The 13,102-nt window shown below is 46.6% G+C and overlaps 2 protein-coding genes and 3 long non-coding RNA genes across 5 annotated transcripts; 3 read left to right on the top strand and 2 right to left on the bottom strand.

Moving 5' to 3' along the window:
- Positions 1-966: 966 nt before the first annotated feature.
- Positions 967-3,520, bottom strand: LOC119288233 (disease resistance protein RGA2-like). Its single transcript, XM_037567872.1, has one exon. It carries the CDS (start codon positions 2,892-2,894, stop codon positions 1,251-1,253), a length of 1,644 nt encoding a protein of 547 aa, XP_037423769.1. The 5' UTR covers positions 2,895-3,520; the 3' UTR covers positions 967-1,250.
- A 140-nt stretch (positions 3,521-3,660) lies between these two features.
- Positions 3,661-4,925, bottom strand: LOC119288263 (probable serine acetyltransferase 5). The gene has a single exon (XM_037567897.1). The coding sequence runs from the start codon at positions 4,849-4,851 to the stop codon at positions 3,910-3,912; it is 942 nt and encodes a 313-aa protein (XP_037423794.1). The 5' UTR covers positions 4,852-4,925; the 3' UTR covers positions 3,661-3,909.
- A 3,136-nt stretch (positions 4,926-8,061) lies between these two features.
- On the top strand, positions 8,062-8,993 carry LOC119325734. The gene is made up of 3 exons (XR_005157671.1): positions 8,062-8,219; positions 8,439-8,583; positions 8,924-8,993. It is a non-coding gene; the product is annotated as an uncharacterized LOC119325734 (long non-coding RNA).
- Positions 8,994-9,099: 106 nt separating this feature from the next.
- On the top strand, positions 9,100-10,925 carry LOC119325680. The gene is made up of 3 exons (XR_005157644.1): positions 9,100-9,243; positions 9,868-10,007; positions 10,675-10,925. It is a non-coding gene; the product is annotated as an uncharacterized LOC119325680 (long non-coding RNA).
- Positions 10,926-11,198: 273 nt separating this feature from the next.
- Positions 11,199-12,319, top strand: LOC119325616. Its single transcript, XR_005157613.1, has 4 exons — positions 11,199-11,296; positions 11,390-11,508; positions 11,840-12,083; positions 12,174-12,319. It is a non-coding gene; the product is annotated as an uncharacterized LOC119325616 (long non-coding RNA).
- Positions 12,320-13,102: the final 783 nt, after the last annotated feature.

The following is a 13,102-nucleotide window of genomic DNA, read 5'->3' as shown; positions in this document are numbered from 1 at the left end:
ATCCTCTTCCGTGGTTCTCTGCTCACAGCACTTCTCAACCAGTAGAATATGGTTCTGCTGACAGTATCATCAAGAACTGCAGAAATTAGTGTCTCCATCGTAAACTGCAAGCAAACAGGAACCCCTCCCTGACTCTCACCAGAACTTGAAGGGAGTTAGCAAGTTGCTGACTCCATGACTCTGAATGGTCAGCTAAAGCTTCAGAAAGCAATTATGATGTAGCTTCCAGAAAATAGCATGTTTGCACCATTTGATAAATAGCCAGATGACGTTTTTTCCTCCGTCGTTTCTAACACCTGCACAATCAAGAAGTGATCGTGCCTGCTCACCGTGTCCTTTCAATTGTTATCCAGCACAAGCACTGAGCAGGGAATTGGCATTTGACCCAGCCAACGAAAGCAACACTGTTATGACAGACGAAAAGTATCTGTTTCTGATTTATATCTGATTTAATAAAGATCAGTGTGGTGGAAACTTGAAGCTGCAAGTCTCCCCTGTTAGGATCAACAGTGAGATCACTTTTTTGTTTGGCCCTTCCCAGCACCTGCACAATCAGGCAGTGGTTGTGTTTGTTCACTCTGTTCTTTCAGCTGTTTTTTCATCTTGTTAGCTCCAGCTATCTGTGTTGATTTTCACTTGCGGCACTGATCTTTGTAGCAAGGCATGCAGGTTGCCTGAACTGAACTCGCCCAGACTCGTGTGAGTGATGTTGTCTTCTACTGTACAAGACACCGTTAACCAGCATCTTTTGGCTGAAAAGTACCAAACTTCGCGGCAGGATCTGCAGAGGTTGCAGTAGCTGCTTCTGAGAATCTGCGCCGATGCCGAGGATGCCCAGGATGCTTGTCCTTCGTCACCCTCATCCATTTGAGGGACAAGCTTTTTCGGACGGAGGGAGTACTAGCTAGCAAGATGTGTCAGCTCTATACAAAAAGTAAAAAAGAGAGTCTGAGGAGAAACATTAGCTACTTAGCCAAGGGCTTATTTATTCAGATGAAGATGGCAAAAGTGATTACAAACACAACCGGTAATTAGGGAGCCATATGTACCGGATACCAGTCACAGTATACTCCATACAAGATCGAGTCAAGAACCAGATCAACTTAAATAAATATCATCAACTTTTACACCAGCAAAGCAAGGAAGTCTCATCAACCAATCAGGTGAGCCATGGTCCATAGACAAGAAGAGAACCACCAGTAAATCAAAGCAATGTCACCACGGTGCCAAAGAGCGCTTCTCTTCTTCATCTATGCTGTGGTACTACTGCTGTGCCGGACAAACTCGCAAGCAGTTGTGTAGCTGTAGTACGGTGGTATGACAGACCTCCAGGACAAGACCTCAAATTTTCCCCTTGGCATAGCGCTCCAGGTGCCGGATAGCAGATCCACCATTGTTATCTTCGGAAGCCCACCATGAGAAGCAGGACCATTGTGGCAGTGACTACTTTGCAAAAGGAACTTAGTATCCTCAGAACCATGCCGCCTTTTAGCCAAGCTCAAAATATACCGAGGCTGATCTTCCTCAGCAGGATATTCACCTAACAACAAGATATTCTTCTGCTTGTACTCCCTAAGGTGTCTGAGAACCCTGTACCAGAACCGAGCACTAAGATTTTCTCTCAGTAAGGCAGCAGCAACATATGCGTATAAGAAAGATCCACACATCTCTACGGCTATCTCCATGGCTATGGATGTTAACTTCGGGTGCTCCTCCGGATCCGTGCTACCAAACACGAGCATCCTGAAGAAATACCAGTAAGCTTCTTTAGACAAATAGTTTAGCCTGACGGCTTCCGTTGTTCCAAGACTGGCCACTTTCTCTGATCGGCTTGTGATTATGATCTTACTCCCATGTGGCATGCATCGTTCAGAAGAGTGCAGCAGTCTCTTCCATACTCCTTTGTCCACGTCCCCTAAGAGCTCAATGACTACCAACGACTTCTCTTCATCCAAGGAAATATTTTGATGCTTGATCACGCAATGATCTCTAAAAGTTGTCATCGTTTCATCTTGAAGGTTGTTTCCAATGTAGAGCAAGATCAAGGAGAAGTGGTTTTGTACACGCTCATCGTTGCAAACATGTTCCACAAGAGTGCTCTTCCCAACATATGCAGAACCAACAACTGGAAGGACACCCACATTTCCATACGGAAGCTCTGCTTGTAGCAAGAAGCGGATGGCTTGTTCCCTCTCCATTTGGCGGCCAAACATATACTTGTCCACAAATAAATATGCACCATAGGGTTGGCGGTACATGCGAGGGTAGCTCATCAGAAATATAGCAAACTCCTTCATATCAACAAGCATGCTTTCTAGGCCAAGAACAACCTGTTTAAGCTCCTGACTGCTTACTCTAACAGTTACCGTGCTCTCAATCTGAGTGTTGCTAGAAAGGCGGCGAAAACGCTTGGCCGGATTGAAATTGGATTGAGCAAACAAGAAGTGACTCACCTCCTCGTCATCGGTCTTCTTCTCTCTGCACCTGAAGGCATCGAGAAGGTAGTACCCTCTGAACATTTGCTCTCGCATCGTGCTAGCTTGATGTATCATCCCCCGGTTTGTGACACATCGCCCCTCAGCCTCCTCGACAACAGCACTTATCCTCAGAAGCAGCTGGCGCAGCCTCTGCAGATCCTCCTCAGCGGTTGTCTTCTCGCGGCGCTTCTCGACCACGAAGGATATAGCTCTGCCAACAAGATCACCAAGAACCACAGAGATGATTGTCTCCATTGTGAAGCGCGAATGAACAGGAACTCCTCCCAGCACGTCACTATATAGATGGTGCTCTGAGCTCGAAAGACTTAAGACTTTGTTGACTCGATGACTTTGACAGTCAGCCAGAAGCTTCAGAAGGGCAAGTGTGGTATAAAATTCAGAAATGATTGCTTCCATTGTGAAACGCAAACAAACAGAAAGCCCTCCCAGCCTCTTACCAGATAGATGGTGCTCTAAGCTAGAAAGACTTGGGAATTTGCTGACTCAATGACTTTGAATGGTTCGCTCAAAGCTTCAGAAGGCACTTGTGAAAGACTTAAGACTTTGTTGACTCGATGACTTTGACAGTCAGCCGGAAGCTTCAGAAGGGCAAGTGTGGTATAAAATTCAGAAAATAGTGTTTTCCTAGTCTTCATTGACCCATCCAACGAAGGCGACATTGTCTTGACAGAAGAAAAGTATTTTTTTTATATTCATCATATATCAAAATGGTGGATATATAGGTATAGCATGTGGGAGCTCAATGAACCATACGTCCTAAAACTACAAAGAGATGAATAAATAAATAAACATACAGAATAAATGAGCATGAACTTCAACCAGATTCATAATGCTAGAACAAGACACTTTTTACTTAAATTTTTGGGGAAATGCTTTCATAAACTTTGTCAAGAGTGACACTGGCAAATTATAAAGGTTCAGAAAAACAGATACTAGACCGGCATTTATCACCCCGTTCCAGAACTTAAGAATAAATTATTAGCTAAGGGCTCTAATACAGTTCATTTGATTTGATGTAGAGAAAAATGACGAAAGTGGGATCTGAAAATATGTCTAGAATTTAGTATGCGGCATCATCATTGGTTCACACGCTATAATCATGTGATCTAATATGCCCTTGAAGCTTGATCAATCCATGACCTATGTTCTCGGAAAAGCATGATTAATCCGGAAAATGATTAAAGTACAACCAAATCCACCATGGATTACAAAATTATTCGTTCATCAATCATCTGCTATCAGTATCCGAGCATGGTTGCTCAGCTGAAGAAACAATTGGTCATACACACTAGACTACAGTTGATGTTCATCCACAAGCGAACAATACCAAAACAAAATCACTATGTATTTGGTAGCACAACACGGTTACTGATACAGAGGATGAGTAATAGACCTTGCACAATGGCTCCCCTCAGATGGTGTAGTCGGACCACTGCCGTATGAAGGAGGTGTGATCCATGGACTCTCCGGGCATGTCCTCGTCCTTGTCGGACTCGCCCTTCCTCCCTCCAATCAGCCTGGCAGGGTTGCCCACCGCGGTGCTCCTCGCCGGCACATCTATCAGCACCACGGAGCCAGCCCCAATCTTTGCCCCGGCTCCAATCATGACGTTGCCGAGGATGGTGGCGCCGGCGCCTATGAGCACCCCGTCCCCAATCTTGGGGTGGCGGTCGCCGACGGCCTTGCCGGTCCCGCCGAGGGTGACGTGGTGGAGGATGGAGACGTTGTCGCCGACGACGGCGGTCTCCCCGATGACGACGCCGGTGGCGTGGTCGAGGAGGATGGCCTTGCCGACGACGGCGGCGGGGTGGATGTCGACGGCGAAGACGTCGGCGACGCGGGACTGGAGGGCGAGCGCGAGGGGGCGGCGGTTCTGCGCCCAGAGCACGTGCGCGACGCGGTGCGCCTGGATGGCGAGGAAGCCCTTGTAGTTGAGGAGGCAGTGGGAGAAGCCGACGCAGGCGGGGTCGCGGGCGCGCGCGGCGAGGAGGTCGGCGACGACGGCGGCGCGGAGGGAGGGGTGCGCGGTGAGGGAGGCGAGGAAGAGGTCGTAGAGGAGCGTGGAGAGGAGGGTGGAGGAGCAGAGCTTGTTGGCGAGGTGGAAGGAGAGGGAGCGGGGCAGGGAGGGGTGGGAGAGCACCGTGGCGTAGAGGAAGGAGGCGAGCGCCGGCTCGGCGTCCGCGTCGCGCCGGGCCTCCGCCTTGATCTGCGTCCACACCCAGGACTCGTCGTCCTCCGACTCCGGCGGCGGGTAGGCCGGCACCACCTCGGACGGGAGCGCGGGCGTGGCGGGCGGCGGGTGCTGGCGGCCGCTGTCGGGCTCGCGCGCCTGCGGCTGCTGGCCCGCCGGCATCGCCGCCGGCCGGAGCTGCGAGGGATGGATGGATTGCTGGTGGGTGGGTGGGTGAGTGAGGAGGAATTGCGGGCCGCTCTCCCTGCGGATCAGATTGCGGGGGCGGAAAAGGCCGAGGCCCAACGGAGCGCACGAGACGGACAAGTGGGGCCCGTAGAAAACAGGAACGTGTCTGGTCAGGTGGTGGAGTGAGTGTAGAACTTTGGCGACGAGGAGATAGGATTCGGAGGGCAGCCGTCGGAGACTTTTTCTGGTTCCCTTTGCCTCCAGCCACCATGCTGTCAGGCTAATCAGCGTGATTTTTACGACATTCGTCGGCAACGTTTTCACAACGGATGCGATGAGAATAAAGGTACTCTGATTCTTCAATCGCGGTGAAGGTATTCTGATTCATCGGGCGCTGTCAGGAAGCCAGACAGGAGCTTCCTCATCTTCGTCTCACCCATCGCTCCCGCACGATTGAAAATTTCATGCACCGAATTTTTCCTCTTCCTCCCGAGCCGCTCGCGCGGGTGGTTCCGAAGGCGCCAACTCTAGCCTCGCACGCTCCACTCCACGAGCTCCCCTGGCCGTCTCCGCTGTCGGCGCCAGCGCCCGACCGTCGAAGGCGTCGGGCGAAGTCGGTGCGCCCCGACGGGCCTCCCACGTGCGGGGGAGAGGCGTCAAGCGGGCGGCGTGGTGGATCTCTTTGGTGGAGCGGCGGGCGGCGAGGAGCGCATGGTGAGGCTGACCACGACCGAGGGATCTCGAAGGCTATTGCATGCTCTACTCCGATTACTTCGTCGATGCTCCACTTCACGGCGACAAAACATTTCAACGCCGTTATCTGATGAGCCGAAAGCTATTTCTCAGGATTGTGAATTCCATCCGGGAGTTCGACAACTACTTCAAGTGCAAGATGGAATTGCATCGGCAAATTTGGATTCACCTCGATCCAGAAGTGCACGACAGCGATGAGGATGCTTGCATACGGAGCTCCCGGTGATTCACTCGACGACTATGGGCGCATGGTCGAGTCCACCACCATTGAGTGTTTCTACAAGTTCTGTCGGGCAGTGGTGGCAGTGTTTGGACTGCAATACTTGAGAACACCCAATGCGGAAGACACTGCTCGGATCCTAGCACAGAATGCAGCAAGAGGATTTCCTGGGATGCTTGGAAGCATCGACTGTATGCATTGGAAAATGGAAGAACTGCCCATTTGCTTGGCAGGGGATGTACAAAGGCGCAAAAGGCGGTTGCAGTGTGGTACTTGAGGCAATGGCCACACATAACCTCTGGATTTGGCACTCCTTCTTTGGTATGCCAGGAACTCACAATGATATCAACGTGCTGCAATGCTCCCATGTCTTTGCCAAGCTTGTTGAAGGTCATTCTTCTCCGGTGAACTTCGAGGTCAAATGGGCGACACTACAACAAGGGGTACTACCTAGCTGATGGCATCTATCCGAGATGGCCTGCATTTGTGAAGACTATCTCAAACGTTGTGCCAGGAGGCAAGAATTCCCAGTTTGCCAAGGTGCAGGAGGCTTGCCGGAAGGATATCGAGCGAGCATTTGGTGTGCTCCAATATCGATTTGCTGTTGTCCGGCACCCTGCTCAGACCTGGTCGAAAGATCAAATGTGGGAGATCATGACTTGTTGTATCATCTTGCACAACATGATCATCGAGAGCGAGCAAGAAGAGCCAGTGTTTGACACTGAACCATACTACAGGCAGGGTCCTCTAGTCGAAATTAATCACCAGCTACCGGCAACCTGGACTGCCTACCTCAGTATGCGTCAGGAGATCCGAGACCCACAGGTGCATCATCAACTGCAGCAGGATCTGATGGAGCACATATAAAGGCTCAAGGGCAACACCGGGCGCGACGTGTGATGAAATATGAGTTTTTATTTGTTGAACTATATAATTTGTATTGAATTATTTGTTGTTGCACTATTTTGTTGAACTATTTAATGAACTATGTGATAAAAATATGTTTATGTTGGTAATTGAACGTCGAGCCACGACGAACCACGCTGAATATGACCTATTCTCGCCCATATGATCCCTTTATTTGCCGAAAATGGACCGAAAACTGGACCAATATCAACGCCTGAAGGCGACCTAGAGGCGACGGCTGGATGTCCAACCACTCCCAACGTCGATTGTATCGACGGCTCGCCCCCAAAAGGCGATTTTTATGCCTTCTGGGGGACCAACGGCTGAAGATGCTCTCAATGCGATCGACGGAGACGTTCTAGCTACTCCCTCCATCTGGATTTATTGGGCTCGTCGACACAATCGGCAGGACCAAGAAAACGAGTAATTAGTTTCGGTTAGAGCAAAAATCTCGACATTAGCTGTACCGGACGTTTCGGAAGTCATGTATATCTTAATGCCCCAGCAGTAACTTCGCAATTACCGCGCACACACAGCCGCTTTCCTGGCCAATCGGAAGAGCTGGAGCGCATGCAGTCTATTAACTCACCCACGATCCCATCCAATACTATCGCTGCATGCAACGGCTGGGTTGACTCCCTTGATTTTCTATGAAAAGAACAGCAACCGAACACTGAATAAAATCGACGGCCTAATAAAAACGGACAGGCCTCGGTTGCTTATGGGTCCAATAAACCCGGACGGAGAGAGTACTAATTAAGACGTGGGCTTGGCGATCTCAGCAGCACCGACTCCAGCTGCGTTACCACACCAAGAGCGAACCAACCTGTGATTGAGATGGTTAGTTGGACAGTGGTATCCCCAATCCACCAGGTTTCAAATCCTGATGCTCGCATTATTTCTGGATTTATTTCAGGATTTTCGGCGATGCGCTTTCAGTGGAAGGAGATGTTCCCGTCGACGACGAGGCGCCTACGATAACTTCGTAAATCTCAAGATGATATGCCGGCTCAGTCTCTCGGAGATGCTCATAGAGATAGGGTGGGTATGTGTGCGTTCATAGGGATGAGTGTATGCGCGTGTATATGAGCGCTTGTGTCTGTACTGATGCTAAAAAAACCACTTACCAGGATACGATGACGGGAAGCTTCGTTTGGTGCCATTAAACCCTTTAACAGTCGCTACAAGGGCGACCTCTCGTGCATGCCACGTCGAAAGTATTGGTTGGGCAGGAAAAAAAAGAGAAGTAAAAAGAAAAAGGGAAAGAACGGAAAACTTGTCAAGCGAAACCTTCCGCCTCGAGCGCCTCCTTCTCCCCCCATGCCCTCTGCCTCGAGCGCCTCCTCCTCCCACTCCAGCGCCGCCGCTACCCTCGGCCCCCTCTCTCTATCCAGTGATGTCGCCTCTCCTCCCCTGTACGTGCGCCACCGCCCCTCCGCCTCCTCCTACCTGTCACCGTCTCGCCGCTGCAGCCGTCCCCAAGGTGAGAAAGCTATCAAGGCTAGGTTTCACCAGAAAGGAAAAAAATCCCCATTCCCTCCGGCGTCTCTTACTCCCCGCTGCCCGCCTACTCTTCCTCCCGAAAGTATATTCTTCATCCTCGACGCAGAAGGATAGCACGGATTGCAGAGATGCCCTGCCACCGTGCTCCTTTTCGCTGATCCCCTTCCACCAGATTGGCTGATGAGGGGAGGTCCAATAGGTCCATGGTGGGGATGGAGCAACGAGGCCGGAGACCCAGGCGACGGATGCCTCATGGGTAGAGGGGAGGTTGACAATATGGACAAGGAGCAACGGTGTCATATGGATCTGCAGGGAGGCATCTTCGAGGGATGGCTGGTGTCAATGTGAGTTTCTGTCAATCCTTCTCTCTCTCTCTCTCTCTCTCTCTCTCTCTCTCTCTCTCTCTCTCTCTCTCTCTCTCTCTCTCTCTCTCTCTCTCTCTCTCTCTCTCTCTATGTGCAAAGATCGCACCGTTTCATTGTGTGTGCATGTTTGATTTCATTCTCACTGTTCCATAAATGGTTTTCTCCTATCATTTTTGTTTACATGATGATAGGTTATGCAATTTTGGAGTTAACAAATCTGCTTAGTTATCTGTATATTGGTCAGTCCCTGTCATTGCTGATTGTTTTGAGTCATCAATACTCATATTTGTGCAAACTGAGAATTAGTTTTGTATTGCAGATTTGTGTTGGTATGCCCTACATATCGGTTTCATCGCCCAAGCACCTTCTGCGGAAAGAAAGAAAAAGGCAAGTACTCCTGAGGATGGCATGTATTATTCCTTCGGTTAACAAGTTCATGCATGGTTAATTATTAATTCATTCATAATCGGTAATCTTGAATGTATTTATAGGCTTTCAACAATTACAGTCAGGGCAGTCTTCTAATTGTATCAGCAACATATACTGCAACGTGGACCACCGGGTCAAGAACTCCAGCTTGGAAAAGTACCTTTACCATGCACTATGCAATGACAGCTACCCAAATGCTAAGAATAACAGGTAATACCTCTCTCTGGCATTGAATTTATTCAGAAGTGTTCAGCTATAATAATTATCATTGTTTGCTTGCTAAACAAATATGATAATGCTCCTTTATTAGTACAAATTTTGGAGCATTCATACATGCATTAGATGCGGATAGTAGTATACTAAAGCAAATTTTCATACTAACTACGAGGTTCACTGTGACAAGAGATCAAGTATTCACACTCTGCCATTTCGTTTGCTAGATAGATGCACTTGAATTTCTTTCTTCCATGACTCTTAACTATGCCACTCTATCCACTCTGGAACCACACCAAACGGTAATACTTGATGAATATATAGGTTCCTAGGTCTAATATGCCATCTGTTGCTTGACACCGCACCTGTTCTAACTAGCATCACAAAATCCTTCAAGTTCTCATGTAATCTAGAACATCCCTCTTTATACAGATTTACAGAACTCTAATTCACAATATAAAATTGTACTCCCTCTGTTCCTAAATATTTGTCTTTTTAGAGATTTCAAATGGACTACACACACACACACACACACACACACACACACACACATATATATATATATATATATATATATATATATATAGACATATTTTAGAGTGTAGATTCACTCATCTGCAGCCGCCGATAACTCCGACCCTGAGCTCCATCCATCCGCTGCCCCCTACCCCGTCCGCCTGCCCCGGAGTCGCAGCCGTGGATAGCCCCATCAACCGCAACCTTCACCAGCCACGCACAAACCTTCCGAAGACAAATTCCAGGTAAGTGCATGGGATCCCCCATTTGATTCATATCTGTGTCTACCTATGTATCTATCTATCTAGAACACCTCTCTTGTGTTGGTTGCATCTATGTTATGCCTGACAAGTTATCCATGCTATGATAGCTCCATATGCCTGACGAGTTGTACATCATCTATGTATCTACTAAGTTATCTATGACGCTTAACAATCATCCATGTATCTATCTTTCTTATTAGTACTCCAAAACTAAGTCTTGTTTGGTCATCAATTTGTTCTCTGTTGGCATGCAAATTCTGCAAGGGTTTTTTGGTCTCCTAATTTAGTCCTAGGAGTGATACAGGTTGTCAAGTTTTATGTTGTTGACCTGCTTCAGGCCATGTTTCTCTGTTTCTTGAGTTATAATTGTTTGCAGACTATTTTGTGAGAGTTCCTGATTCTTTTCTTTTCTTAAGGAAGCAAACACATATTGTTTTCTTGAAAAGATTGACAGCTTGGACTTTGAATTTGCCGTATGTTAGTCATACTAATTTCTGGAGCAACTTAAAAGTTTTTGTAGGACCATAGCAAAGAATTATAGCACCAGCCACTTTATTTAAGGATAGAATTTTTTTTTTGCATCTACTTGTTGTACTAAAGTATCATGGTTTTCTGAATTTAATATGTAAACGTGTTTTGTCAAATCCAGTGAGCGACGCATTTGTGGGATAAAAAAAATCTCGGTAGCCGTGTCATTCCCGTCCGCTGCACTTTCCTGTGGTGGATCTTGATTCAGGCGGCACATCGTTTGTTTGATCTGTTCATTGACATGATCTTATCTCCTCCCATCTCTTGGCTTTTATATCAAGGTTCCTATTTGCTGTTGAAATCTCAGAAGAAATTTATGGAAGGTTTGTCTATCATTTCCAATTTATATTCGCAGGTTAGTCTTCCCCAAAACTGACAATTTCTGCAATTATTTTTGGCCGCTTTGGTGGTGAGACTGAAGGCAGTATTCCATTTTCGCCAAACAAAGCCAGCGCTACCTGTTTCTGAATTGCATCGGGGAGGGGCGAGTGGCAAGATATATTGCCTTAGGAAGCAGAACTTTTGTGGCTTTTCCGGAAGGATTTGCTGCATGAGTTGCTTTTATTTACATATAGTTTGTGTGAACAAGTCAGTCTAATAATCCCAATATGGTGACCAATAGCATGCTAACTTCTTGCAGGATCAGCTGAAACAGCAAGGCTTGGGCAAGCAAAAGAAGAGACAGAGAGAGATAGCCGAGCATCATGCCAAATGGAGGCCGATTTCCAAGGAAGCTCACTAAGGTATGTATCGTGCATCTGCATATTCAATCTGTTTGTTTATAAGATAATAACAGGGCTTTTGATCATTTATATTCTTGGCATTTCCACTTCCAGACCAGTAGTGACTCTGGCGCAAACGTCAAACGCCTTGAGCAAGAGACGAACATAAAGATCGAACAGCTGAAGCAGCAGGTAGCAAACATCTCTCTAGAGGTGATTCAGATGCTTCTGAGGTACGTCACCACTCTGAAGAACTAAGGGTTGATGAGTCAGTGCTGCATATGATGGCAACTTTGTATTATTTGTTTGTACACATAGTGTACTACATTTCTATGTGTTTTTTGGGTAGAATGTATACAGAGTGGCGTTACCTACAACTGCTAATATGTGTAGGAAGCTTCCTTCACACGCCTCATATTTTGTAATGGAAGTGGTTCCTCTGCTAACAAATCTTCTGAACTACCATGATGCAAAAATATGCTTGTTGTTTGTATTTGGATACCCTGATTATACCATGATACCATCTATTCTTAGATGTTGATGCTCTGCATCGATTTATTTCAGATGCTGGAACATGCTTCCGTTTTCCTGACTCGTATAGCAGAATCGTTTGCTTCATCTCCAGAGAAACTGGATCAATTGTGCAACCATGGATAGGCTGCACAAGCTCCTAGCTTAATACTCCCTCCGCCCAAAATAAGTGTCTCAACTTTGTACTAACTTTAGTACAAAGTTGTACTAAGCTTATGACACTTATTTGGGACCGAGGGAGTAGTTGTTAGCAACTGGGCGGGACAAGCATCACTGGGTACATTATACAACATGCTTCTATTTCACTTTTTACTGCTACTGTATTATTTACGGAAATTTGCTAACTCTGGCTCATATATCCTTGAAGGGAGTAATTGTTCTGTCAATATGTGCAAGTGGATCTTCAATGGCAGCTAAAACTCTCCTCCTCCATGGAATTAGTGGCACACTTAAGATATCCTTTCAGGTTCTGGTTTGGTTGCTGGTACAACTGTATCCCCCACTAGGCCAGCTGATCAGGTGATTATTGCTTTATTAAGTTTAGGAATCACTCACCCTCACCAGCGTGTTGATGAATTGACAAGATGACTAGCTCTCTAGATTTTTCACTTTCCTTTACATATTACAAATTCAAATCTGTTGGTCCTAATGTCCTATTGATAAGAAGAAATGATAAAAATTACTGATACACTTCACTGGTGATATTACTTCGTTTTCATAACTGACACCGTTAGAATGCACAGAGCTACTCTGTTGCTTTCCATTTTGTGCGTGATATTGTAGCATGTTAATTTGGATCTCCAAGACATAGATTCTCTCTTTCCTTCTCTGCAATATCTAATTTCGAGTGTGTTGCTGTTCCTTTTTCATTGCCTAATTGGAGTGATATTGTAGCATTTTATTGCAATGCCACTGTAGGGAGTAAACTTGCAGTGTGGTACATGAGAGCATGTATATAATGATTGGTAAGATCAAGCTTTTTACCAATTTATACTGATTTAAACTTGTTGATATGGCGATAGGGTGTCCAGTGTACATGATTGTCGATTAAATTTTTATATAAACTTCTTTCAATTTGTTCCACTATGGATATGGACCTTTTTTCTATGAACTCCCTTTTATACCTTGGTCTGTTTTTGTTCGTGGTGCAACTTAAGACCATCCTGACATATTAGCTTATATTGTCATTTTTCTGAAAGACACATGATCAGGTCTTAGGGTGTAGCATTTTCATAATTTCAGATTAGCTATCCCAGTCTCAAAATTTATAGATTGGGTGGATCGTGTGCAGGTACA

Source organism: Triticum dicoccoides, chromosome 1A (genome assembly GCF_002162155.2).
Source record: "Triticum dicoccoides isolate Atlit2015 ecotype Zavitan chromosome 1A, WEW_v2.0, whole genome shotgun sequence".
Classification (NCBI taxonomy): Eukaryota; Viridiplantae; Streptophyta; class Magnoliopsida; order Poales; family Poaceae; genus Triticum; species Triticum dicoccoides.
This window is presented reverse-complemented; position numbering and strand designations above follow the sequence as displayed.

Bases quoted from the DNA above. Each gene is read 5' to 3' on its own strand.
- LOC119288263 (XM_037567897.1), bottom strand. From the start codon at position 4,851: ATGCCGGCGGGCCAGCAGCCGCAGGCGCGCGAGCCCGACAGCGGCCGC.
- LOC119288233 (XM_037567872.1), bottom strand. From the start codon at position 2,894: ATGGAAGCAATCATTTCTGAATTTTATACCACACTTGCCCTTCTGAAG.